This window comes from Elephas maximus, chromosome 5 (genome assembly GCF_024166365.1).
Source record: "Elephas maximus indicus isolate mEleMax1 chromosome 5, mEleMax1 primary haplotype, whole genome shotgun sequence".
NCBI lineage: Eukaryota > Metazoa > Chordata > Mammalia > Proboscidea > Elephantidae > Elephas > Elephas maximus.
This window is the reverse complement of record NC_064823.1, coordinates 84104190-84131060: the sequence shown is the minus strand read 5'-3', so window position 1 is coordinate 84131060 and position 26871 is coordinate 84104190. Positions and strand designations below refer to the sequence as shown.

At 37.8% G+C, this 26871-nt stretch overlaps 1 protein-coding gene across 1 annotated transcript in view; it reads left to right on the top strand.

Moving 5' to 3' along the window:
- Window positions 1-26871, top strand: part of LOC126077083 (alpha-fetoprotein-like) — a 59681-nt gene that overhangs the window by 6618 nt on the left and 26192 nt on the right. The window contains exons 5-9 of the mRNA XM_049886041.1: window positions 1475-1607; window positions 6780-6877; window positions 8557-8686; window positions 21503-21717; window positions 24752-24884. Coding sequence (XP_049741998.1) covers window positions 1475-1607; window positions 6780-6877; window positions 8557-8686; window positions 21503-21717; window positions 24752-24884 — 709 coding nt within the window. The remainder of the gene's footprint in view (window positions 1-1474; window positions 1608-6779; window positions 6878-8556; window positions 8687-21502; window positions 21718-24751; window positions 24885-26871) is intronic.

The following is a 26871-nucleotide window of genomic DNA, read 5'->3' as shown; positions in this document are numbered from 1 at the left end:
ACATTCTGTATAACTAGGGAACTTATTAAAATATTTCAAGCAATTCAAGTGTTTGCATGATATACAATTTCTTTTTCAATTGTTAAAGGCAAGGAAACATGGCAAACTTCAAGGACTGCTACAACTGTGTCCTTAATTGGTGTCACAAGAGCAATGGGAGTTAGGGAAGTTGTAGCAATCAAGAGTATATATGTTATCCAAGAAACTAAGGTGGGAGGAAGTTTTCAAAACAAGAACCAAGTCCTTCTTTATCACTTTCCTGTTATCACTAATCTTGTAATGTCTAGTAAGTAGATAAAAATGACCCTGGTTAGGGGATCATTTTTCTGGTGACATAGGCCTACTTAGTAGACATTATATCCTAAACCTTCATAAGCCATAAATTATACTAGTCCGTATAGACTAGGCTATGTTGTGGTAACAAGTAAACACCAAAGTTTCAGTGACTTAATTCAATAAACATTTTTTTTTTTTTTTTGTCATTTCTCAGTCTAAAATGTGTTGGTTTGCTTTGTTAGGTGGCTCTTCTCCAACAGGTACTGAGGAACCTAGGATGTTTCCATCTTGGGGATATACCATCTGAAGCATGTTCTTCCAAAGTCACTGTGGAGCAGAAAGAGAGAGAGTGTAGGGAATTGTACAAAGAAATGTATGTCTAAGCCTAAATTCAGATTCAGTTACATGTTTCTGACTTAACTGCAAAGGATGCTGAGAAAATGGTCTCCTTGCACAGAAAGGAAGAAAAAAATGGATCGGTGTGAGCATTAAGTCAGTCTCTGTCAGTAATGCAAAATGTTGTTAGGTGTGTGTGTGTGTGTGTGTGTGTGTAGGGGGTAAGTGTTTGAACAAGCTTTGCAGACGACTATGCAGAGAGATGATTACAAATGAAAGGTGAGTCTGGTGCTCAGCTCTACGCTGAGTATGAAGAATGAATGAGAGAGGGAAATAAAGACTGGTCATTTAAACCAAAATATTGAATCTTGGAGGACAGTGGCATTAACTTACCTTAGATGAGGGTTCTACTGGTGTTTGTGGGTTGTAATTACTAAGTACAGAAAGAACTTCTGCATGATCTGGAGAGGTTTCTCTCTATCCTTCAATATTTTCAAAATTTAACTCACCTGCACCAACTCTACAATCCTGTATTTACAATTCACTGAGACTGTCCAACATTCTTCCTCCCACTTCCATATAAAAGTGAAATATTTAAATTACTGATTTTCCTTTCTCACCAGGTGGGAAGGTTCGGTGAGTCACTTCAGGAGCACTCTGGGAATGTCTGACCAACCTCACAGGGATCTGTCCCGAGTAAACATTTGATGCATTTAAGTATAGTGTTACCTCATCTCCATCACCATGAGGTCCTAGAAGATTCAAGTCAACAAAACTGAATGAATCCTAAATTGTTTAAAAACAGCGTCAGCAAATGTTCTTGAATTCCAAATTATAAAATTTTGTGTTTGTCCAATTATAGATACATGTATGAAACTTCTAGAAAACATCCATTCTTGTATGGACCCACTATTCTGACCTTGTCTGCTTGTTATGAGACAGCTATTCAGTCATGCTGCCAAGAAGAAAATAAAACTGAATGCCTCTGGATACAGGTATAACATTCATATCTCAACTGTGATTTAGAATCTGGCCACTCAAGATGTGGGCTGTGGACCAGCAGCACATACATCATCCAGGAGATTCTTAGAAATGCAGACTCTGAGGCTCTTCTTCAGACTTAGAGACTAAGACTCTGCATTTTAGCAGGATCCCCAGGTAGTTTGTATACCAATTAAAGTTTGAGAAGTGTTATAGAGCATAGATATGACTTTATAATAAATAGATGTTGTTGTTGTTGTTCTTGGTGCTCAGGCTCTATATTGGGTGTTTTTCAGTTGATTCTGACTCACAGTGACCCTATATACAACAGAATGAAACACTGTCCAGTCCTGCGCCATCTTCACAATTGTTGTTATGCTTGAGCCCATTGTTGCAGCCACTGTGTCAATCCATCTTGTTGAAGGTTTGCCTCTTTTTTGCTGACCCTGTATTTTACCAAGCATGATGTCCTTCTCCAGGGGCTGGCCCCTCCTGGTAACATGTTCAAAGTATATGAGATGAGGTCTTGTCATCCTCACTTCCAAGGAGCATTCTAGGGGTACCTCTGCCAAGACAGATTTGTTTTTTCTGTCTGGCAGTCTATGGTATATTTATTATCCTTTGCCAACACCATAATTCAAAGGCATCAATTCTTCTTGGGTCTTCCTTATTCATTGTCCAGCATTCACATGCATATGTGGTGATTGAAAATACCATGGCTTGGGTCAGGCTCATCTTAGTCCTCAAAGTGACATTTTTGCTTTTTAGTACTTTAAAGAGATCTTTTTGCAGCAGATTCGCATAATGCAATACAAATGTTTGATTTCTTGACTGCTTTTTCCATGGACGTTATTAATCTAAGTAAAATGAAATCCTTGACAACTTCAGTATTTTCTCCATTTATCCGATGTTGCTTATTGATCTGGTTGTGAGGATTTTTGTTTTCTTTATGTTGAGGTGTAATCCATACTGAAGGCTGTGGTCTTTGATCTTCATCAGTAAATGCTTCAAGGCCTCTTCACTTTCAGCAAGCAAGGTTGTGTCATCTGCATAACGCAGGCTGTTAATGAATCTTCCTCCAATCCTGACACCCTGTTCTTCTTCATAGAGTCCAGCTTCTCAGATTATTTGCTCAGCATACAGATTGAATAGGTATGGTGAAAAACACAACCCCGGTGCACACCTTTCCTGACTCTAAACTACTAGGTATTCCCTTGTTCTGTCTGAACAACGGTTATCTCTCATGATTTCTGTGGGTCTGGTATTCAGGAAGGGCCCATCTGAGCAGTTCTTTATCATGGTCTTTCATAGGGTTCCAGTGAGACAATGGTTAGATGTGGGACACTGGGTGGCTGGAGCATCTGGGACTAATTTGATATCTCTTTCTTCTCATATTATCCTAGCACCTCTCCATGTGGTCTCTCTGCCTTGGCTAGTTTGATTCCTTACTGCATCAATTCCTCAGGGCAGTTGGAGGGCTTACATGTGGCTGAAGCCTTCAAGAACAACTATTCTAGTGGGCAACGTGGAAGTTGCGTGGCCTTTTATGATCTAGTCTCGGAAGTTATATAGAGTCACTTCTGACATACTGGGTTAGTTGAAACACCATAAAACCGCATCCAGTTTGAAGGGGAAGGTAATATAAACCCCACCTTTTGGTGGGAGGATTGTCAAAGTCACATTGTAAGAAGAGCATAGGATGGGAGATATTGTTGTAGCCAACTTTGGAAAATGCAATCTGCCACACTTAATTTTACTGGTGTGGCCTTTTCTCCTTCGTTGGAGAGGTGTAAATCAGTGATTAGTTTCATGATTAAAGTACTTTTTGTGCAATGCTCATTAAAGTTTCAAAACATCAGCATAAAATAACTGTCTTTACTGGAGGAGGCTACCAGATAGATTTTCCAAAGGTTGTGCTGAAAAAGAGTGGTAGTTTGATAATTATTCTGATGAATTTCTTAAGACTAAATGCAAATACTATGAGTTGACTGATAGCACCTAAGAACAAGTGTCTTGACAATGTGGTGTCAGCTCTACAAACTGTGCTGTATTCAAAGGTGCCTCCAGGGGCCACTGGATGCATATAGATAGTTTTTTCTTAATCTGCTGCTATGCTTTTAAGTCAGATAGAGCTCTTTCTTCTCTTCCTCACTTTGAGGATGTTTATGGGTCATTTCTTGCTGCTGTGAGGATATCTGTTTCCCGAAGCTCTGGTTCCTTCCTTGGAGAAAATTAGATAACTAATTGTGTAAAAATTGTGTCTATAATTGAAGAATAGAGTGTATAAGTTAAGGCCTCAGAGACTCTGTCTCAGTAATCTAGCGCTGCTATAACAGAAATACCACAAGTGTGTGGCTTTAACAAACAGAAGTGTATTTTCTCACATTTAGAAGGCTGGAAGTCTGAATTCCGAGCACCAGCTCTAGAGAAAAACATTCTTTCTCTTTTGGCTCTGGGGGAAGGGCCTTGGCTCTTTTCAGCTCCTGTTCCCCCTGTCCTTGGTAATCGTCATGTGGTGTGGCATCTGTTGTTGCCCATCTCAGCTTGCTTCTCTGTTCCTAATCTACTCACTTTATATCTCAAAGGTGATTGGTTTAAAACACAACCTACACAGATGTGGGCTCATTAACATAACAAAGAAAACTCTCTTCCCAAATGGGATTACATCCACAGTATAAGGGTTTTTTTTTTATAAGGGTTAGGATTTACAGCACATGTTTGGGGGGGACACAATTTAGTCCATGATAGGCTCTCTTATGAAGAAGTGGATAAGCTTGTTTGTATTTGATTTTTAATGAGACAATGAAGAAAAAAGGTAATAATAATAATATTAATAATACTGATTATTATGCCTGTTTTGTGGTTTGGATATTGCTTGTTCTTAAAAAATAGCACTATAAGGTACAGTAGCCCATTGTAAAAGTTGTATTTGGCCAATGTAATGTTTTAAATGAAAGTATAGAGCTGTTCTGAAATTTTAAGTTTACTTATGTTCCCACCACACGGAGATTCCAGTTTTGCTATATTTCTTTATATTTTTTTCTTTGTGTACATTTTATTTTGCATATGGATGTGATAACACTAAATATATAGCTTTGACTAAAGATTTAAATATGCCTATTTTTCTTGAAAAGTATAAACCTTGTCAAAAATAATGTGCTATTATTTACTTCACCACCACCCTGCCCTTGTACCGTTCTATTTGTCTCCAAAATTTTCCTATCACAATAAAACGTGCATGAACTTCTTTTTGCAAAATTATGTTTTTATTTAGTTAGTAGAGTTTCAAAAGTAGAAATCCTGTGTTAAAGTCTATGAACACTGTTTGGGGGAAGGGGCTTCATTAATATATATTGCAAAATTGTGGCATATATATTTTTTATTTTTCTTGTTTTTTTTTTTTTACTTGTTATTTTAATAACATTGTATTGTGTTTTGGGTGAAAGTTTACACAGCAAGTTAAGTTCTCCTTTGACAATTTCTACACAAATTGATCATGACATTAGTTAAATTTTTCACACTGTGTCAACGTTCTCATTAATTGTATTCTGGTTGTTTCATTTCCAGTATACTAGTGTCCCTACCCCTTGTCTTCTCATCTTTGCTGTGAATTAACTGTTGACTTTTTGGACTCATACAGGTGTTTCTTTTAGTAGAGCTCTGATCTAACAGGTAATATCCTTTATTTTGTGTGTCACTCTGCTTTTCTTTTAGAAGGTGGTCTCAGAGGATAGTTTTGGTTCAAGGTTTAAAGAGAGTCTCAGGAAGTCCTCTGGTCTCAGGTAGTCCAGTTAGTGTGACCATTTTTAAGAACATTAGTTGTGTTCTCTATTTTTCTCCCATTCTAATCAGGATCATCTATTGTGTCCCTGCCAAATCAGTCAGTGGTGGTAGCCAGGCACCACCTAGTTCTTCTGGTCTCGGGTTAGGCTATCAACCTTATATACTTATTTCTTCTGTGTGATTTTAGTTACCTTTTTACTCTTTTGCTCCTGACTAGTAGAGATCAATAATTGTATCTTAGATGGCTGCTGGCAAACTTCTAAGACTCCAGACGATACTGATTTCACTAGGATGCAGAACGTAATCTTTGTGAGCTATGTTATGCTAGCTGACTGAGTTGTCCCATGAGACCATGGTCCTAAATCAGGAAACTGATCTCGGAAAGTGTTTGTTTACATCTAAGAGGTATCTGTAGTTGTGCCTTACATAAATATATGTGTCTGCCTACATACATCTGTATTTACACTTACATGTAGATAATGTCTATCTGTTCTCACATAAGAGTACACCTGTACCTACATGTATATGTATACGCCAATACTCATCCTTATGTGATCCTAGACTCGTTTTTTGTACTTTGTTGGATTTGTTGCCCTCTTATACATGTCAAATTCTTTGGTACAGGCATCCTTTTCTCACGAGCGCTTCTCAGGAGCATCATTTTTTTGGTCATGCTGTGTTCGCTACACCCATATTCAGTGCCACTTTTCTCATCACCAAAAATAACAAGTATTTATGAGCTAAAGCATGTTTCTCCCTCCCTCCCTCCCTCATCCCCCTGGTAACCACTGGTGAATATTTGTTTCTTTATATATGTCTATGCTTGTCTTCTTATAAAAGAGGGATCATATAATATTTGTCCTTATGTGCTTGACTTATTTCACTTAGCATTATGTTCTCCAGATCTATCCATGTTATGTTTCAAGGACTCATCATTGTTATTCATGGTTGCATAGTATTCCTCTGTATGTTTTGGAGCATATATTTTAGAAAAGTAGCATGAAACATGCCCAAGGTGAAATGGTGAGCAAGTTTAATAAAAACAAAATATATCATGCCAACCTTTTGGTTAGTAGCTGTAGCTCTTAACCACTACACCACTAGGGTTTCCAATTCTGGTGGCTCTTTGTACTTTTATTTGCTCACTTTCTTGTTCTCATTTATAGTTTAAATGTTTGAGGTTCTGGAACAAGTGATCTCTGGAGAAGTGAGATGTAATTTTACAAAAACCACCATGTTATGCTTTGGCATCTTGGCCTCTCTTAAAAAATCAATAAGAGACCATCTAATATTGAGGGGATACATAATTTTTACTTTTCTCTCATTCTCTACTGTAAGTAATGAGGTTAAGTTTTTTCTGTTCTACCATATTTCTTTGATGATCTGTTTTTTTCTGATTACAGCTAGAACCCATCAGAAAATATGCCAGAGAAATCTCCTTGAGACATCATCATTTATGTGAAATTGGGATTAAATTCAATAGCAGAGTAGCAAAAGCGGTGTAAGTTACCTTTTTAGACTTGTGACTTTTGTTGCTGTTGGTTCACACTTTTTGATTAAAATTATTTGAAAGTCATTTATCCCTCATTTAATAATGCCCCTCCATGCAAACCAGGGCTTACAATGGGTTCATTTCAGTTGGAACCCTTGCTAATAATTTGCATTTTTAACAAGTTCCCTGCTGAGAACCTGCATTTCTAACAAGTTTTATATCACAATCACCTGGAGGTCTTGTTAAAATGTAGGTTCTGATTCAGTACATATGGCGTGGAAATACAAATTCTCAGCTGGGGATTGAACCAAAATAAACCTATTTGAAGCCCTGATAAAAACCTGGCTCTGTTCTCTACACCTGTGCTGTTTAAGGAGCCCTGGTGTCATAGCGGTTAAGTGTTCTGCTGCCGTCCAAAAGGCTGGCAGTTTGAATCCACCAGCCGCTCCTTGGAAACCCTATGGGGCAGTTCAACTCCGTCATATAGGGTGGCTATGAGTTGGAACCGACTTGATGGACCTAACGACAACAACAGTGCTGTTTACCTGGTGAACAGGGACTATAGGACTGTAGATGAAACTGCATAATCCTCAATTCCCCTGTTATCTCTTACCTCAATTTTGTCCATCCCTCAAATCCCTTAGTCTCTTCCCCATTGTATAGCAGAATCTGGACGTTCAGATACAGGCACTTACTGGGTTGCTCGTCATGGTAAAGTCCAGAGGACAAAAGTATTTTTTTTTTCTCTTAGAAGATAGAAAAACATTGGCTCCAACACCATGTAGAAGAGAAAAACAAGTGGTGTTTTTTTTTGGGTGGGAATGGAGGATTGTGGTGTGGGAGTAGAATCTGTTGTTACTCAGTGTGCCTATTTCTTGGTCTAGATTATGTTTATGTTCAAGTTGACTTCTGAAGATATACGTCTTACTTATAGTATCTTCCTTCCCAATTTTGGCGCCCTGGTGGTACAGTGGTTATGAGCTATGGGGAGCTATGGCTGCTAACCAATAAGTTCAGCAGTTTGAATCCACCAGTCGCTCTTTGGAAACCTTTTGGGGCAGTACTACTCTGTCCTATAGGGTCTCTATGAGTCAGAATCGACTCCATGGCAATAGGTTTAGTTTTGGTTTTCCCAATTTAGGACAAGATTGGGCTGCCTGGAGCTCAGTTTTCCTCACAAGGCAGGTCCATTCTCCCTATTTCCAGAAAGAGTTCAGGGATGTTGCTCAGGTGCCAAGAGAAGCAGGGGAGACCCAAGTCTATTATATAATTTCTGTCTTTACAAGCAATAGTTTTACCTAGGAAAGTCATGTCAGATAAATTCCCAAGATTAGTCACCTAAGAAACCTGGAGACTGAAACATAAACTGTTACATTTCATTACCTATCTAAGCAACTCAGTTTCTTCTAGTAGTAATTAAGTAATTAAATTAAATTAAAGTAATTTAAACTATGAAAATGATCATATTTTATATGATTATGAACTAAATGGTGCTTACTTTGTGATTTAGATCTTTGTATGGCTCTGGGAACTATCTTTGAAGAAATAGAATGCATTTATAATATACTCACTTCATTCCACATTTGAAAATGTGTTTCTATTCTTTTGGTTATTCACTGAACTAGAACTAATTTTGGGAAGAATCAAATTCAAAATACCTTGAAAAATGAATTTATTTTTCTTTCTAGGGAATTAGTTCTGCTGACTAAAAAGCAACCTAAAGCTAACTTTTCTGAAATTGCCAAACTGACCATGGATGTTAAAAGTTTGCATGAAACCTGTTGTGAAGGAAATACACTAGAATGTATGTTTGGCAGGGTAAGATTCTCTTTTTTCTTAAAACTCTTTTCAGCCTTTACAAACGTATGATTCTTCAATAAAGGTGGCAGTAGTATAATAAATTTAAAAAAGGAATTGTCATTTCTCAATATTACATGTAGAATATTGTTTACCCTCCTCTCTGTTTCCAACTCATGTAAAAATTTCCCCTTCTTCTCTCCTTCTTGCTTTCCTTCCTTCCTCCCTTCTTCTTCCCACTTTTCCTTCCTTTGTTTCTTCTTCCCTCCATCCCTCTCTTCCCTGCCCTTCAGATTATTCCTCTATTCTGTGAATTTTTAGAGCTGGCTTCCAGTTTCTTTCCAAATTAAGACTTTATTTCATTCATCTTTAAGTCTTTTGAAGAGTCTCTAAAATAGTTACCGTCACCCTCAGGCCATATCAGCCTGAGCAGAAGGGGACAAAAGAGTAGTATCAGGAAGCACGGGGAGAGGGGGAGGGACAGCATGGAACTCATCTGCCCCACATCTAAATATAAAAAAAATACAGCCCCGGAATCCAGAAAAGGAATACGTAGTAACTGTCAAAAACCTGAAAAGGCTTTAGTTAGTCACAAGTGAAATGTCATGTTTCCATTCATTCTGCAAAGTGAAAATTGAATAGTTTTCATCATGATTTTGAAAAAAAAGCAGAAACAAAGTAAAACTAATAGCCCCATTTCATGGAGACCCATGATTTTATGGGCAAAAAACCTGAAACCCAACAATTTTAATCCTACTATACAACAGATTAAGGGGTGTGGGTAACAATAGCAATTAAAATGCGAACTCATTGACTAGAGCGCTCAATAGAAGCTCTAGGATTCCAGGTCCTAAAGTCTCACCTTTGCTGACACTGAGAGAGATATGATTCCAGCACAGCTTTTCCTTGGTAGCCATTGGAGTTGTCACATCAGTGTCACTTTCAGCTCCACCACTGAGTAGGAGGGCAGCTGCCACTGCCAATCCCATCCCCCAGTTGGACAATTTAAAGTTGCTCCTTGGATTGCTATTTTTGCACAGCAAGAATCTAAACTGGTGCTGGAGGGAATATTATCCTGCATTCCTTGATGAAGTGCTAGCTCTTCAGGACAGGCTGTCTGAATCCTATTTGCATGAAGATTGTGAGCGAAAGCCCTCAGTGCCGTCGAGTGGATTCCAACTCATAGTGACCCTATAGGACAGAGTAGAACCGCCCCACAGAGTTTCCAAGGAATGCCTAGAGGATTCGAACTGCCGACTCTTTGGTTAGCAGCCAGAGCACTTAACCACTATGCCACCAGGGTTTCCTAAAGTAAAAGGGTCTTTGAAGACTCACAGAATGCATCTTAATTAAAACAGAACAAAACAAAATCTCGAGAATCCTATAGCGTAGTAACAATACTGATGCCAAACCAGAGACTATAGAACTGCTCCCACAGTAGCCTGGACTACAATATGAGTGACAGAATAATCTACGTTATTTCATTGTATTGACTAGTATTCACAAACTATCTTAACAACGGTAGGTTGTCCTGGTATTCCTGTCTTAGTCCCGACTATAATGGGAACAGCTTTAGAGTTGTTGGCTTGGCAAAGATACTGTTTATGTGTTAAGAGATTTCCAGTTCTATTTTAGAGATGTTTTTGTTTTGTTTTTAATTAGGATGGATTCCAAACATAAATTTTTTTTGTTATTTTAGGATGGTCATTTTTTATTTCTATTTTTTGACTTATTCATTGACAAATTATATGAAAAGATTTCTTAATTTTTTTGTTTTTATTGTGCTTTAGGTGAAAGTTTATAGCTCAAGTTAATTTCTCACACAAAAATTTATACACACTAGTTGCAAACCCTATAATGTGACAGCACACTCCCCATTTCCACCCCGGGTTTCCCGTGTCCATCCAACTAACTCCTGTCCCTTCCTGCCTTCTCATCCTGCCTCCAGAGGGGAGCTGTCCATTTGGTCTCCTTTATCTGCTTGAACTAAGAAGCATGCTCTTCATGAGTATTACTGTATGTTTTAGAGTCAAGTCTAATCTTTGTCTAAAGAGTGGGCTTTGGGAATGGTTTTAGTTCTGGGTTAACAGAGCACCTGGGGGCCATGGCTTCGAGGGTTCCTCCAGTCTCAGTCAGACCATAAGTCTGGTCTTTTTATGTGAATTTGAGTTCTGCTTCACAGTTTTCTCCTGGTCCATGAGGGACTATCTGTCATGTTCCCTGTCAGGGCAGTCATTGGTTGTGGCTGAGCACCATCTAGTTCTCCTGGTCTCAGGCTGATTGAGTTTCTAGTTTATGCGGCCTTTTGTCTCTTGGGCTAATCTTTTCCTTGTGTCTTTGGTGCTCTTCATTCTTCTTTGCTCAAAGTGGGTTGAGACAAATTGATGCATCTTAGATGGTGCTCACAAGCCTTTAAGACCCCAGATGCTCACCAAAGTGGGATGCAGAACATTTTCTTAATAAACTTTGTTATGCCAATTGACCTACATGTCCCCCAAAACCATGGTCCCCAGACCCTAACCCCTGCTACTCTGGTCCCTTGGAGCGTTCTTAATTTTTAACCTTCTTTATATTCCTCAAGTCAGTGGTGTAGTGGTTAAGAGCTTGGCTGTTAATCAAAATGTCCGCAGTTTGAATCCACCAGTTGCTCCTTGGAGACCCTATGGAGCAGCTCTACTTTATCCTATAGGGTTGCTATGAGTCGGAACTGACTCGAGGGCACCTAACAAAAACAATAGCAACTTATCTCTAGACATGATTGACTAATCATCTATCTATCCATCCATCCGTCCATCTATCATCTATCTATCTAACTACTTATACAATTAAAAAACTTGCACTTATATTTAGATGTGAGAGTGGTCTATAATTTTGTTTTTTGGCACATTCTTTGTCAGGTTTTGGTATGCTAATTTCCAATAAATTAATAAATAAATTAGAACTTATTTCTCTTCTGAAGACTCTGAAATAATATGAATAGTAGTGAGAATTATCTGTTTTTTGAAGTTTTGAAAGACTTGCCCGTGAAACTGTGAGGATTCAGTACCTATTATGGAGTAGGGAATGGAAGGGGGGTGGAGATGGATTCTAGTCTGATATTTCTCTTGTTAGGGTGTATTGTGATATTTTACTTTGTCAGGTTTGATAATATACATTTTCCTAAAAAAAAATCTCTTTGATCAGCATGTTCTTATTTAAGAATACAGAGTTATGTATAATATCATTTGTTAATTAAAAACACCATCAATTATGTACTTTCACCTTTTTCTCATATATTTTTCTCTTTTAATTATTTAGCCTTGTCAAGAGATTATCTAATTTATTATATAAACTTTTCTAATACAGAGATCTTGGATTTATTTATCAGTCCTACTGGGTTTCACTCTTAATTTTATCCCAGTTGTTTTGGTTGGCCTCTTTATTTATTTATACTCATTCTTTTAAAATAATTTTGTTAATAGTAATTGTTTCACGTAACTATCATTTATTTTATATATTTATTTTATTATATTGATATACTTCTCTTTTGATTAGAGAATTTCTCATAACACTTTAAGGAAGGGAGCATGGATTGCATGCATTTTAGTTGTGGGTCCTAGAAAATTGTCTATTTTTATCAGAGCTAATTATACCTCGCCATACTGCTTCAAAACATCACACCAACTCACAATGCAAGTATGTTATAATCGATATGAATTTTTAATACTAAAAAAACTGTTGTCATTGAGTCGATTCTGACTCATAGTGACCCCGTAGGACAGAACAGAACTGCCCCATAGAGTTTCCAAGGAGCAGCTAATAGATTCAAGCTGCTGACATTTTAGTTAGCAGCCTGAGCTCTTAACCACTAAGAGAGTTTAACAATTTATTGTATCACTCACTCAACGTAGTTCAATTTTAAGTGGTAAAGATCTCTATTTTCTGACTTCAAGTCATTATAGGAATAATATTCTAAGATTGTGTAATAATACTAACATTTTTGAAACTTTTCTGTGTGCCAAGCACTAATTCAGAACACCTTTATTTCTATTTATCAAACACTTTTAAGCACTTACTCGGTGCCAGGTTCTGTTCTATGCTTTTAATGAAAGTCACACTGCTAGAAAGTGGCAAAGACAAGATTAGAACCCAGGATGTCTCACTTTAGAGCCTCTGCTGCCAACCACTGCACTAATTTATTTTTCCAATGATGGCTGCAGTGTTGCTATCTAGAAGACAATAGATGCAGGGAGAAATTTTTCATCTTGTTGGAATGCCTGTATCCTCAGTTTCTTTTGTCAATTTTTACCCTCTTTCCTGTATTTTCAATTTTTTCTATGGGCTCTTTCTCTTCAAAATAAAAATATACAAACTCTAAGTCTGCCAGTATGTATTTGTGTGTGTGTGTGTATGTCCTATATTCCTAGAGCCCTCTCCGCTACAGCCACAATTGTCCTCTCTCTCTCCTTCCTTTCAAATCTTCTAAGAGAGCAATTACTACGCATTGTCCCAATTTCCTTAATCTCCTGTTTTTTCCTCTGCTGAGAGTTACCTGGCCTCTGCCTGTACCTCACCACTGAAGCTGCTATTGGTGAGGCTGCCAGTGAGGCCAATTTCAATGCGTTCTTTACCCTAAGTATCATTTGAAATTTGAGGTATTTTACACCAATATCTCATTATTCGTAGTCTGTACTTTTTTTGGTGCTCCGAAACGCTACTTTCTCCCTGTCTCCTTCCCATATCCTGGCTTCTTAGTCTCAGTTTTATCATGGGCTCATTTTCCTCCAGCTGCCCTTTAAAAATTAGTATTCCTTACTGTTCTGTTCTTGGTTCTTTTTCTTTCTTACTGTACACATGCTACCAAAGATGGCTAGCCCCCCAAAAGGATTCCGTTTCCCTTAACCACAATATAGAACAGTTACTGGGTTGGGAACTGCATTTCCCTGTCTGTGTCACAACAGCCTAATGGGTGGCTGGAAGTGATTTATGCCATTTTTAGGACTAGCCCAAAAAACACTCATGGATTTCCTCTAACATATTTTCTCCTCTGTTTAAATTATTTCTTGAGTTCTTATAATAGTGGTCTCATACAATAGTTGTCCTTTTGCAACTGACTAATTTCACTCAGCATAATGCCCTCCATTTTCCTCCATGTTATGAAATGGTTCACAGATTCATCACTGTTCTTTATCAATGTGTAGTATTCCATTGTGTGAATATACCAAAATTTACTTAACTATTCATCCATTGATGGGCACCTTGGTTGCTTCCATCTTTTTATTATTGTACACAATGCTGCAATGGACATGGGTGTGCACATATCTGCCTGTGTAAAGGCTCTTATTTCTCTGGGATATATTACAAGGAGTGGGATTGCTGGATAGTATGGTAGTTCTATTTCTAGTTTTTTAAGGAAGTGCCAAATTGATTTCCAAAGTGGTTGTAGCATTTGACATTCCCACCAGCAGTGTATAAGTGTTTCAGTCTCTCTACAACCTCTCCAACATTTATTATTTTATGTTTTTTGGATTAATGCCAGTCTTGTTGGAGTGAGATGGAATCTCATTGTAGTTTTGATTTGCATTTCTCTAAAGGCTAGGGATCATGAACATTTTCTCATGTATCTGTTTGCCACCTGAATGTCTTCTTTCCTGAAGTGTCTGTTCATATCATTTTTTAATTGGGTTATTTGTCTTTTTGTAATTAAGTTTTTGCAGTATCATGTAGATTTTAGATATCAGATGCTGATGGGAAATGTCATGGCTAAAAACTTTTTCCCAGTCTGTAGGTAGTCTTTTTACTGTTTTGATGAAGTCTTTGAATGAGCATAGGTGTTTGATTTTGAGGAGCTCCCAGTTATCTGGTTTCTCTTCTGCATTGTTAGTAATGTTTCATATAATGTTTACGCCATGTGTTAGGGCTCCCAGTGTTGTCCCTACTTTTTCTTCCATAATCTTTATCGTTTCAGATTTTACGTTCAGGTCTTTGATAAATTTTGAGTTGGCTTTTGTGCATGGTGTGAGGTATGGGTCTTGTTTTATTTTTTTGCCGACAGATATCCAGTTATGCCAGCACCATTTGTTAAAAAGATTGTCTTTTCCCCATTTAATTGATTGGGGGCCTTTGTCAAATATCAGCTGCTCATATGTGGATGGATTTATGTCTGGATTCTCAATTCTGTTCCATTGCTCTATGTATCTGCTGTTGTACCAGTACCAGGCTGTTTTGACTACTACAGTGGTATGATATGTTCTAAAATCAGGTAGAGTGAGGCCTTCCACTTTGTTCTTCTTTTTCAGTAATGCTTTACTTATCTGGGGCCTCTTTCCCTTCCATATGAAGTTGGTGATTTGTTTCTCCATCTCATTAAAAAATGTTGTTGGAATTTGGATTGGAATTGTATTGTGTCTATAGATAGCTTTTGGTAGAATAGACATTTTTACAATGTTAAGTCTTCTAATCCATTAGCAAGGTATGTTTTTCCACTTATGTAGGTCTGTTTTGATTTCTTGCAGTAGTGTCTTCTAGTTTTCTTTGTATAGGTCTTTTACATCTCTGGTAAGATTTATTCCTAAGTATTTTTTCTTCTTGGAGGCTACTGTAAATGGTATTGATTTGGTGATTTCCTCCTCGAAGTTCTTTTTATTGGTGTAGAGGGATCCAACTGATTTTTGTATCTTTATCTTGTATCCTGATACTCTGCTGAACTCTTCTATTAGTTTCAGTACTTTTCTTGAGGATTCTTTAGGGTTTTCTGTATATAAGAGCATGTCCTCTGCAAATAGAGATACTTTTACTTCTACCTTACCAATCTGGATGCCCTTTATTTCTTTATCTAGCCTAATTGCTCTGGCTAGGACCTCCAGCACAATGTTGAATAAGAGTGATGATAAAGGGCATCCTTGTCTGGTTCCCAATCTCAAGAGGAATGCTTTCAGACGCTCTCCGTTTAGGTTGATATTGGCTGTTGGCTTTGTATAAATGCCCTTTATTATGTTGACGAATTTTCCTTCTATTCCTATTTTGCTGAGAGTTTTTATCATGAATGGGTGTTGAACTTTGTCAAATGCCTTTTCTGCATCAATTGATAAAATCATGTGTTTCTTGTCTTTTGTTTTATTTGTATAATGGATTACATTAATTGTTTTTCTAATGTTGAATCATCTCTGCATATCTGGCATGAACCCCACTTGGTCATGGTGAATTATTTTTTTGATATGATGTTGAATTCTATTGACTTCGAATTTTGTTGAGAATTTTTGCATCTAAGTTCATGAGGGATATAGATCTGTAATTTTCTTTTTTTGTCGTGTCTTTACCTGGTTTTGGTATCAGGGATATGCTGGCTTCATAGAATGAGTTTGGGAGCATTCCATCCTTTTCTATGCTCTGAAATGCCTTTAGTAGAAGTGGTGTTAACTCTTCTCTGAAAGTTTGGCAGAACTCTGCAGTGAAGCCACTAGGGCCGGGGCTTTTTTTTGGTTGGGAGTTTTTTGATTACCTTTTCAATCTCTTCTTTTGTTATGTGTCTGTTTCATTGTTCTACCTCTGGTTGTGTTAGTTTAGGTAAGTAGTGTGTTTCTAGGAATTTATCCATTTCTTCTAGGTTTTCTAATTTGAGTACAATTTTTCATAGTAATCTGATATGATTCTTTTAATTTCAGTTGGGTCTGTTGTAATATCGCCCATCGCATTTCTTATTCAGGTTATTTACTTCCTCTCCTGTTTTTCTTTTGTCAGTTTGGCCAGTGGTTTATCAATTTTGTTAATTTTTTCAAAGGACCGGCTTTTGGTCTTGTTAACTCTTTCAATTGTTTTTCTGTTTTGTATTTCATTTAATTCTGCTCTAATTTTTCTTATTTGCTTTCTTCTGGTGCCTGAGGGTTCCTTTTGTTGCTCTCTATTTGTTCAAGTTGTAGGGATAATTCTTTGATTTTGGTCCTTTCTTCTTTTTGGATGTGTGCATTTATTGATATAAATTGACCTCTGAGCACTGTTTTCTCTGTCGCAAAGGTTCTGATAGGAAGTGTTTTCATTCTCATTGGATTCTGTGAATTTCTTTATTCCATCCTTAATGCCTTCCATAACCCCGTCTTTTTTGAGCAGGGTATTGTTCAGTTTCCAAGTGTTTGAGTCCTTTTGCCTGCTTTTTGTATTATTGATTTCTACTTTTATGGCCTTATAGTCGGAGAAGATGCTTTGTAATATTTCAGTGTTTTGGATCCTGCTAAGGCTTGCTTTATGACCTAATATATGGTCTATTCTAGAGAATGTTCAATGTGCACTAGAAAAGAAAGCATAGTTGGATGCTGTTGGGTGGAGTGTTCTGTATAAGTCTATGAGGTCAAGTTGGTTGATTGTGACATTTAGATCTTCCATGCCTTTACTGAGCTTCTTTCTGGATGTCCTGTCCTTCATCGAAAGTGGTGTGTTGAAGCCTTCTACTATAATTATGGTGCTGTCTATCTCACTTTTCAATGCTGTTATTTTTTTTTTATGTATCTTGCAGCCCTGTCATTGGGTGCATAAATATTTAATATGTTTCTATCCTCCTGGTATATTGTCCCTTTAATCACTATATTGTGTCCTTCCTTATCCTTTGTGGTGGATTTAACTTTAAAGTCTATTTTGTCAGAAATTAATATTGCCACTCCTGCTCTTATTTGATTGTTTTTTGCTTGATGTATTTTTTTCCCCATCCTTTGAGTTTTAGTTTGTTTGTGTCTCTAAGTCTAAGGTGTGTCTCTTTAAGTAGCATATAGACAGGTCATTTTTTTTTTTTTATCCATTCTGCCAATCTCTGTCTCTTTGTTGATGCATTTAGTCCATTTACATTCAGTGTAATTATGGACAGGTATAAGTTTAGTGCTGTCATTTTGATGTCTTTTTTGTGTGTTGTTGACAGTTTCTTTTTCCCACTTAATTATTTCTGCTGAGTAGTTGGTCTTTATATATTGTCTTTTCCTTTTACTCATTGCCGTTGATTTGTTTCTGCTAAGTAGCTATTTTTTTCTCATATTTAATTTGATGAGTAGGATAGGTAGTCTCCTTTGTGGTTACCTTAATGTTTACCCTTATTTTTCTAAATTTAAACCTAACTTTTATTTCTTTATATTGCCTTGTCTTCCTCTCCATTTAGAAGATATGACTGCTTTTCTTAGTCCCTCTTTATTGTTTTAATGTTGTCTTCTTTTACTTAATGATATTGCTGTTTCCCTGTTTTGAGTGTTTCTTTTTTCTTGATTTATTTTTGTGATTTCCCTATCTGGGTTGACTTCTGTCTTGGATTAATACCTGTTGTTATTGATTTTGTAACCAAGGAGCTCCCTTTAGTATTTCTTGTAGTTTTGTTTTGGTTTTTACAATTCCCCAAACTTGTGTTTATCTGGAAATGTCCTAATTTCACCTTCATATTTGAAAGACAATTTTGCTGGGTATATGATTCTTGGCTGGCAATTTTTTTTCCTTCAATGCTTTATATAAGTCATCCCATTGCCTTCTTGCCTGAATGGTTTCTGCCGAGTAGTCTGAGCTTATTCTTATTGACTCTCCTCTGTAGGTGGCTTTTCGTTTATCCCTAGCTGCTCTTCAAATTCTCTCTTTATCTTTGGTTTTGACAAGTTTGATTATAATATGTCTTGGTGACTTTCTTTTAAAATCTACCTTATGTGGAGTTCAATGAGCATCTTGGATAGATATCTTCTCATGTTTCATGATATCAGGGAAGTTTTCTGCCAACAGATCTTCAGCAATTCTCTCTGTATTTCCTGTTATCCTTCCCTGTTCTGGTACTCCAATCACTCGTAGGTTATTTCTCTTGATAGAGTACCACATCATTCTTAAGCTTTCTTCATTTTTTTTTTAATTCTTTTATCTGATTTTTCTTCAAGTATATTGGTGCCAAGTTCTTTATCTTCAATCTCACCAGTTCTGCCTTCCACTTGCTCAATTCTGCTCCTCTGACTTTCTATTGAGTTGTCTACTTCTATGATTTTATTGTTAATCTTCTGAATTTCTGATTGCTGTCCCTCTGTAGATTCTTGTAGCTTATTAAATTTTTCATTATGTTCTTGAATAACCTTTTTCATTTCTTCAACTGCTTTATCTGTGTGTTCCTTGGCTTGTTCTGTGTATTGCCTGATCTACTTCCTGACCTTGTTCCTGATGTCTTGAAGAGTTCTGTATATTAATCTTTTGAATTCTGCATCTGGTAATTGTAGGAAAGCACCTTCATCCATAAGATCCCTTGATTCTTTGTTTTGAGAGCTTATTGAAGTGATCATGGTCTGTTTTTTTATGTGACTTGATATTGACTGTTGTCTCTGAGCCATCTATATGTTATTGTATTATTTTATGTTTGCTTACTGTACCCTAGCTTCTTGCTTTGTTTTATTTTGATTTTTAAATGGGTTGCTTGAGTCTGCTAGCTTGATTATTTTCACCTTTGAAGCTCTGATGTCCTGTCACCAAATGGCTAGAGCTGTTATCAGGTATATCAGTCTAGGAGTCCATTTACTTTTCTTGTATGAATTCGGCTCAGGTGTCCAGGTAGCTGGTCATCAAATGTGTGGTACAGGCTCTGTCCTACAGTCTTAGAGGGGCAGAGGTGATTGGTGTAGGGACCAGCATCTGGTTGCAGCAGGGGGTCATGCTCTGAACAAAGCAGGAGGCTGAGAACTGTCCCCTGAGTGCTGCGAGGAAAGCGCATCCCTGTTCCCTAGAAACTACAGGTGGGTGGGTTCTGCAGACAGACCATGGGAACCCAGTGCTTTTGGTTGTAAGGACTGTGAGGTACCAGTTATCTTTGGACCCCTGTCATGGGTGGCTGGGTGACCTGAGTGGAGCCACCAGTCCTTATGCCCCTGGTGTGGGTAGGTGAGGACACTGTTTCATAGGCAAAGCGGTGTCAAACATCAAACACACATTTCTCTACCACATGGCTGAAAAGGTTGTGGTCTGCCAACAATGGTCTTTTCTCCTGAAATACGCCCATGCAGGTCCATGCGGGGGGTAAAGGTATTCAAAGTCCATGGACCTTTTATGCCTGGACAAGGGCCACTTCTATCCTAAGCTCCCCCTGTTAGTGAGGCTAGCAAATTATCTTTTCCCCCAATTGTGATTTTATTCCTTCTCCAAGGCCAGGAGAATGGCTCTGCATGCTCAACAGAACCTATCTCAGGCCCAGGGAAATCAACAGCCTCTGAAGCCAGCTTGGGGGTGGGATGCATGGTAAAATATACAGAAGTTCTTAGCTTTTGCTGACAGTGCCATTCTTCTCTGATTCTGGAGGTGTAAGTAGGCTGTGTGGCTGGCTGTTTCTTCCCAAGGAATCTGCAGCTGAATGCTACCACTAGCCTGCTGCAGCCACTCCCGGGAATCGTGCCTGAGGGATCCTAGTGATTCAGGTCCAGTAACTTCTCTCCACTTCTGAACTGTCTCTCCCTCCCCCTGCAGCTCAGTCTATTTTCTAACTTCTCCTTTGATGTTCAGGGCTCCTTTTTTTTTTTTCTCTAGTGCCATCGATGTCATAAATATAATCGTTCCACTTTTTTTTTTTTTGCATCTTTATTGCAAGAGAGATCCTTGGAAGTGTCTGGCTATTCCGCCATCTTGGCCCCACCTCCTAGCAAGGCTATAAATCTTTATAGAAATAACTGCCATGTCTTTCTCTCATGGAGCAGCTAGTGGGTTTGAACCACCAGCCTTTCAGTTAGCAGCCCAGCACTTAACCACTGTGCCACCAGGGTTCTTCAGATACCTCAAAATCTTCTTAAACTCTATATTCCAACGATGGCTCCCCTCTCCAGCCACCTTCCCCAAATCTGTTCCTTCTCTTGAATATCAATTTTGGTAAAATATTCTAACATTGACCCAGTCCCCCTTATCAAACCAGATTCTTCTTTCTCACTCCCCCTTACCCTAACCTTATTATTATTTATTAAAATCTTGTTAATGCTACATCTCAGTAGCACTTAAGTGTACCCAATCACTGATTTGGCTCTTACCACATCATCTGCCATCCAAATTTTCTCAAAACCCTCCAAATATACTATAAAACATTTCAAAACATGCCATGCTCTCTCACCTCTAAGATTCTTCGTATATAAAGTTGAGTAATTCTAGAATGTCTTTCCTACTCATCTGCTCACATGTTATTTCTACTTGTCTTTCATGACCCAGCTCTTTCAGGATCCTCACTCTGACCTCTATCCTAGCTGGACTATTAATATCTTTTTCACCCTAAACATTATGTGTACACTTGTGTTAAATCTTTTATTATGATGCATTATTATTGTCATTGTTCCTTTAGTTATTTGACTTTCCAATTAGATTGTGAGTTCCTCATTTTTATTGTTTCTTTAAATATTTGACTCTCCTAGATTGTAAGTTCCTTAAATACAGAGGCTGGTTTATTCACAGACACATACATGTGTATAAATAAATATGTATATATGTGTGTGTGTGTGTGTGTAGATGTATCATGTATAGTAAATGAACAAATTGTGATATGGTTCAGAGACAAAATGCTTCCTAAAGTGGGAGACCCATTTAATAATAGCAAAACAATAAAACTCCCCATTTGTATTTTGTTGAGCTAAACAGGGAAACAATAACATGATGTTTTCCCTTATATTCTTTAAAAGATAGTAAAAGAGCTTGTGATGCTTGGTAAGATCAAATGAAGAACCTTTCCTCATTAGGGTGAGTTACTATAAATGACCTTTTTGATCTCCCAGCATACCAGGGAAAAAGGAGTATAAGGTACCAAATTCTTTCTCTGGTTTTCTACTAGTAATAAAAATAAATAAGTTCAGAGTGAAATAGTTAAAAATAACTGCTCCACTTTGTGTTTTCTAGAGCCAGCTTATGAACTATACCTGCTCTAAACAGGCTATTTTATCCAGCAAAATTACTCAGTGCTGTGAGCAGCCAGCACCATTTCGAGGGGAATGCATTATCACCTCAGAAAATGATGATGAACCTGACCTCTCATCCCTGCCACTCAGCAGGTTTACAGAAGGCCAGTTTGTATGCAAACAATTCACTGACAAGCAAGACGACTTTCTACAAGAGTAATATAGCTTCTTATAAAATTTTAGTAATGAATATTACATTTATGAATTCTTTGGGAGGGGTTGCAAACTCAAATGATGACAGGTGCCAAAAATGACACAAATGATTGACTAAGTGAGACCTGTGGCCAAGAGGAGATGCTTTGTGAAGTCCAAAGTCGGCAGCTCCAGCCAATTGTTGCCATATGTGTATACAGGCCTTGAGGGAAGCTGAAAATTTCTCGATTTTTTACATGTTGACAACTAATACAGGAATTTTAAATAATAGTCTGAAGACCAAGTATTAGCAAACTTTGTTTTAAGGCACTTAGAGATGAGAAAGAGTTTAGGGTTGGCATATGGTCAACTTTCCTATTCTAATCAATTTAATGTTGTTTTTGTTGTTAGGTTCTGTTGAGTCAGTTCCAACTCATAGGGATTATATGCACAACAGAACAAAACACTGCCTGACCTTGTGCCATACTCACAATCGTTATACTTGAGCCCATTATTGCAGCCACTGTGTCAATACATCTCACTGACGGTCTTCTCTTGTGCTGAACCTCTGCTTTACCAAGCATGATGTCCTTCTCCAGATAACATGTCCCACCTGATAATATGTTCAAAGTACATGAGATGAAGTCTGACTATCCTTGCTCCTAAAAGGAGCATTCTGGCTCTACTTCTTTCAAGACAGATTTGTTTATTCTTCTGACAGTCCATGGTATATTCAGTATTGTTCGCCAGCACCATAATTCAAATCCATGAACTCTTCCTCGGTCTTCCTTATTCAGTTTAATACCTACTACTAAACCTGTGGAAACCCTGGTGGCATAGTTGTTAAGTGCTATGGCTGCTAACCAAAAGTTCTGCAGTTCGAATCCACCAGGCGCTCTTTAGAAACTCTGTGGGGGCAGTTCTACTCTGTCCTATAGGGTCTCTATGAGTCATAATCGACTCAATGGCAACCGGTTTGTTTTTTGTTTGTTTGTTCATTTTACTAAACCTATTGTACATGAGGCACTTACTGATGACGATCAAAGACTACAGCCTTCAGTACAGATTACACCTTAACATAAAGGAAATGAAAACTCCTACAACTGGACAAATAAGCAACATCATGATAAACAGAGAAAATTTTGAAGTTGTCATGGATTTCACTTTACTTGAATTCACAACTAATGCCCATAGAAACTGAAGTCAAGAAATCAAACAAAGTATTGCATTGGGCAAATCTGCTGCAAAAGATCTCTTTAAAGTGCTAAAAAACAAAGATGTAACTTTAAGGTATGTCTGACCCAAACCATGGTATTTTCAATCACCTCATATGCATGTAAAAGATGGACAATGACTAAGGAAGGCTGAAAAATAATTGATGCATTTGAATTATGGTGTTGGCAAAAAATATTGACTATACCATGGACTGCCAAAAGAATGAACAAATCTGTCTTGAAGAAATAGTGCCAAGAATGCTTCTTTGAAGTGGGGATGATGAGACTTTGTCTCACATACTTTGGACGTGCTATCGCAAGGGACTAGTCCCTAGAGAAGGACATTTTGATTGGTAGAGGGTCAGTGAAAAAGAGGAAGACTGCCAACAAGACGGACTGACACAGTGGCTGTATTAGTGGGCTCAAACATAGCAATGATTGTGAGGATGGTGCAGGACTGGGCAGTGTTTCTTCTGTTGTACATAGGGTCGCCGAGTGAGAACCAACATGGCGGCATCTAACAACAACAACATCGACAATCAAACCTATAGGACTCTCTGGGTGGTGTAAACTGTTAATGTGCTCTACTACTAATAGAAAGGTTGATGACTCAAATTCACCCAGAAGCACCTTGGAAGAAAGGCCTGGCAATTTACTTCCCAAAAAATCAGCCATTGAAAACCCTATGGAGCACAGCTCTACTCTGACACACATGGAGTTGCTATGAATTAGAGTCAACTCACCAGCAACTGGCTTTTACTAAACCCACAGTGTGGCATTTGAAGATTAGAGAGATGGAGCATGAACATGGCTGATGTCCATTCAGAAGTGCGTGTCAATTCGTATGTGAGGCAAATTGATTTCCGCATACAATATTAAGACAATGGTGCTGTGTGACTGAAATATTTTCAAAATCACTTTGTGAAGAGTTATTTGAAACGGCTAAATTTTAATGCATTGTAAGAATCTGAGTTTCCCTCAAAGTTCTTTGGAGAATAACACTAGTTGTATTTCTGAAATTATGTTTGATACTGACTTATAATAGTAAATGCCATTGTATAAACCCACTTGTCACAAATTCTTAAACCTGCATTTGGTACTGAAAAAGAAGTTGGCAGGTACATTCTACTAGCAGAAAGCATATTGGACTGATTTGAAGACCAGTCCCATCTTTATCACATAAGCTTTGGAGTGTAAGTCAAGTAAGTCACTCCATTGCTTCAGGCCTTTGTGTCCCAGATGTAAACAGTGATGGTTGATGAAAATAACCACAAAGGCCCCTTCTGTGATTCTATGATTCCTTTGAAAATATACTAGAGTCTAAATTTCTCTTTCTTGCAACCCAGAAGAATGTCTAGATTATACATGAATGACTCATGCATGATGGCTTATTTGTAAAAGGGGAGAGGATGATGAATCAATATTAGTCAGAACTAAAAAAAAAAAAAGAAACAAAACTAATATTTTTAAAATTTGACCTCCAAAATCATTGAGGAAATGTATTTTCAATAAAACCCTTGAAATTAATTTCTAGTAAAAATCAGTAGAGACCTTGAGCCAGAAATAGCAGCTAATCAGGATGTTTTAGGTTCAGTTTCAGAATCTGCCACTCAGTACTTCGTGACTTCGAGAAAATCGCTTAATGTCAGTGATTTGGTTTCCTTATCTCAAAACAGAGGCAACAAAAACCTTTCTGCCTCCCTCCCAAGGTTTTCATAATGAATCAATACCTTAAGGTCAGTTAAAATATTGAATACATCTCAGAGTCATAATTGGCTTTGGAAAGAAAACCTGTGGCCTCTGAATTTTACTCTTTACTTTCTAATATGTTTCATATGATACAGGTTTCTTTATGAATATTCAAGAAGACATCCAAAATTGGCAGTTCCAGTGATTTTAAGAGTGGATGCAGTGTATCAAAATTTATTGGGAAAATGCTGCAAATTACAAAATCCGCTGGAATGCTATAGCCATGGGGTAAATTTCTTACTTTTTTTTTTTTTAAGCTGTTACAGATAAGTGACTATAAATAGGAAAAATTCCAGTGCCATGAGTAGCACCTCACTTTTGTAAGAAGATTATGATGCTCTTGCTAATTGTAAGTGCTAGATCAGAAACATGATTCCCATCTAAACCAAAGGCCACATCATCAAACCTTAGCAATTTTCTGGGGAAGGCATTACTTGGTAGACTCTGTGCTTCCTAAAACCTTCTCTGTGTAACCTCCTCTTTGAAGTGACTAAAGATGCTTGCTCAGCACCATAGCAGGTAACATGAAAGTGCAGCCTATTAGAGTATGGGAAGGTCTACTATTTTCACTAAGCAGGACTGGAAACTGCCTTTATCTCATTCCAAAAATCTTCCTGTTCAGAGATAGCAGCTTCTGTTTTGCATCTGACATGAAAAAGCAGGTGGCCTCACAAACCTCTGGTCAGAAGATCACATGTCCATAGTTTTCCCTGAGCCAGGATGGTTCTGGTTTGTTATTTTAATCAATGACCTGCCTACTTGCAGAGGATTGGGGAGATGCAAAGTGGCATCTCTTATCCTGTCTAGGCTTAAACAGGTACACCTAGCATCTGTCTGCTCCCAGAGAGAAGGATAAGTGAGTATCATTTACTCTTCTATAGTAAGAGCCTTCTCCTACCATCACTGCAAGCTCCACAATACTCATGATGATAACAACGCCTTACAGGAGCATGGAGTTTCAGACTTTACAAAGCACTTCACAAGAGTGTCCTATTCGATCCTCACAACAGCCTGGCAAAAAAGGCAATGCTGATAATTAACTGCATCTTACGGATGAGAGTGCTGAGATTCAGAAAGTTTAGGTGACTTAACCAACATCACACAAGCAGTAAGAACAGGGCTAAGTATTAAATCCAGGTCAACTATTTGCAAATCCGATACAATCAGGTGGACTGAATTGGATAACCAATTCTCCTACAAAAGAGCTAAGCCTATAAGGTCACTGGTATCTTCCCAATGGAATTTTATTTTCAGGGTTCAAGAACTTTTTGAATTTTCCTTTTTTTCTAAAAGTTCTATTTGATTCACTTCAATGTGTACTTGTGGAGTGCTTATTGTGTTCACCACTGGTATGTGTTTTTATTAAACCATGACTTGTTAATATGTATCTGTATTTCTATACCTGTACCTAGATCTCTATTGGTGTTGGTTATGCAAACAGGCAATAGGTATTAAAAATTACCAACACACACACTGACCAATGAAAATTATCAGGGTTGCATCCTTTCACCACACTTATTCAATCTGTATGCTGAGCAAATAATTTGAGAAGCTTGACTATGAAGAAGAATGTGGCATCAGGATTAGAGGAAGACTCATTAACAACCTGTGTTACGCAGATGACATAACCTTGCTTGCTGAAGTAAAAAGGACTTGAAGAACTTACTGAAGAAGGTCAAAGACTATAGCCTTCAATATTGATTACATCTCAACATAAAACCGAGTGCCCTCGAGTCGATTCTGACTCATAGCGACCCTATGGGACAGAGTAGAACTACCCCCATAGAGTTTCCAAGGAGCGCCTGGTGGATTCAAACTTCTGACCCTTTGGTTAGCAGCCATAGCACTTAACCACTACGCCACCAGGGTTTCCATGTCAACATAAAGAAAGCAAAAATCCTCAAACTGAACCAATAAGCAACATCATGATAAATGGAGACAAGATTGATGTTGTCAAGGATTTCATTATACTTGGACCTGCAATCAATGCCCACAGAAGCAGCAGTCAAGAAATCAAATGATGTATTGCACTGGGCAAATCTGCTGCAAAAGACCTCTTTAAAGTGTTAAAAAGCAAGGATGTCACTTTGAGGACTAAGGTGTGCCTGACCCAAGCCGTGATCTTTTTAATAGCCTCATATGCTACAAAAGCTGGACAATGAATAAGGAAGACCAAAGAACAATGGATGTCTTTGAATTATGATGTTGGTCAAGA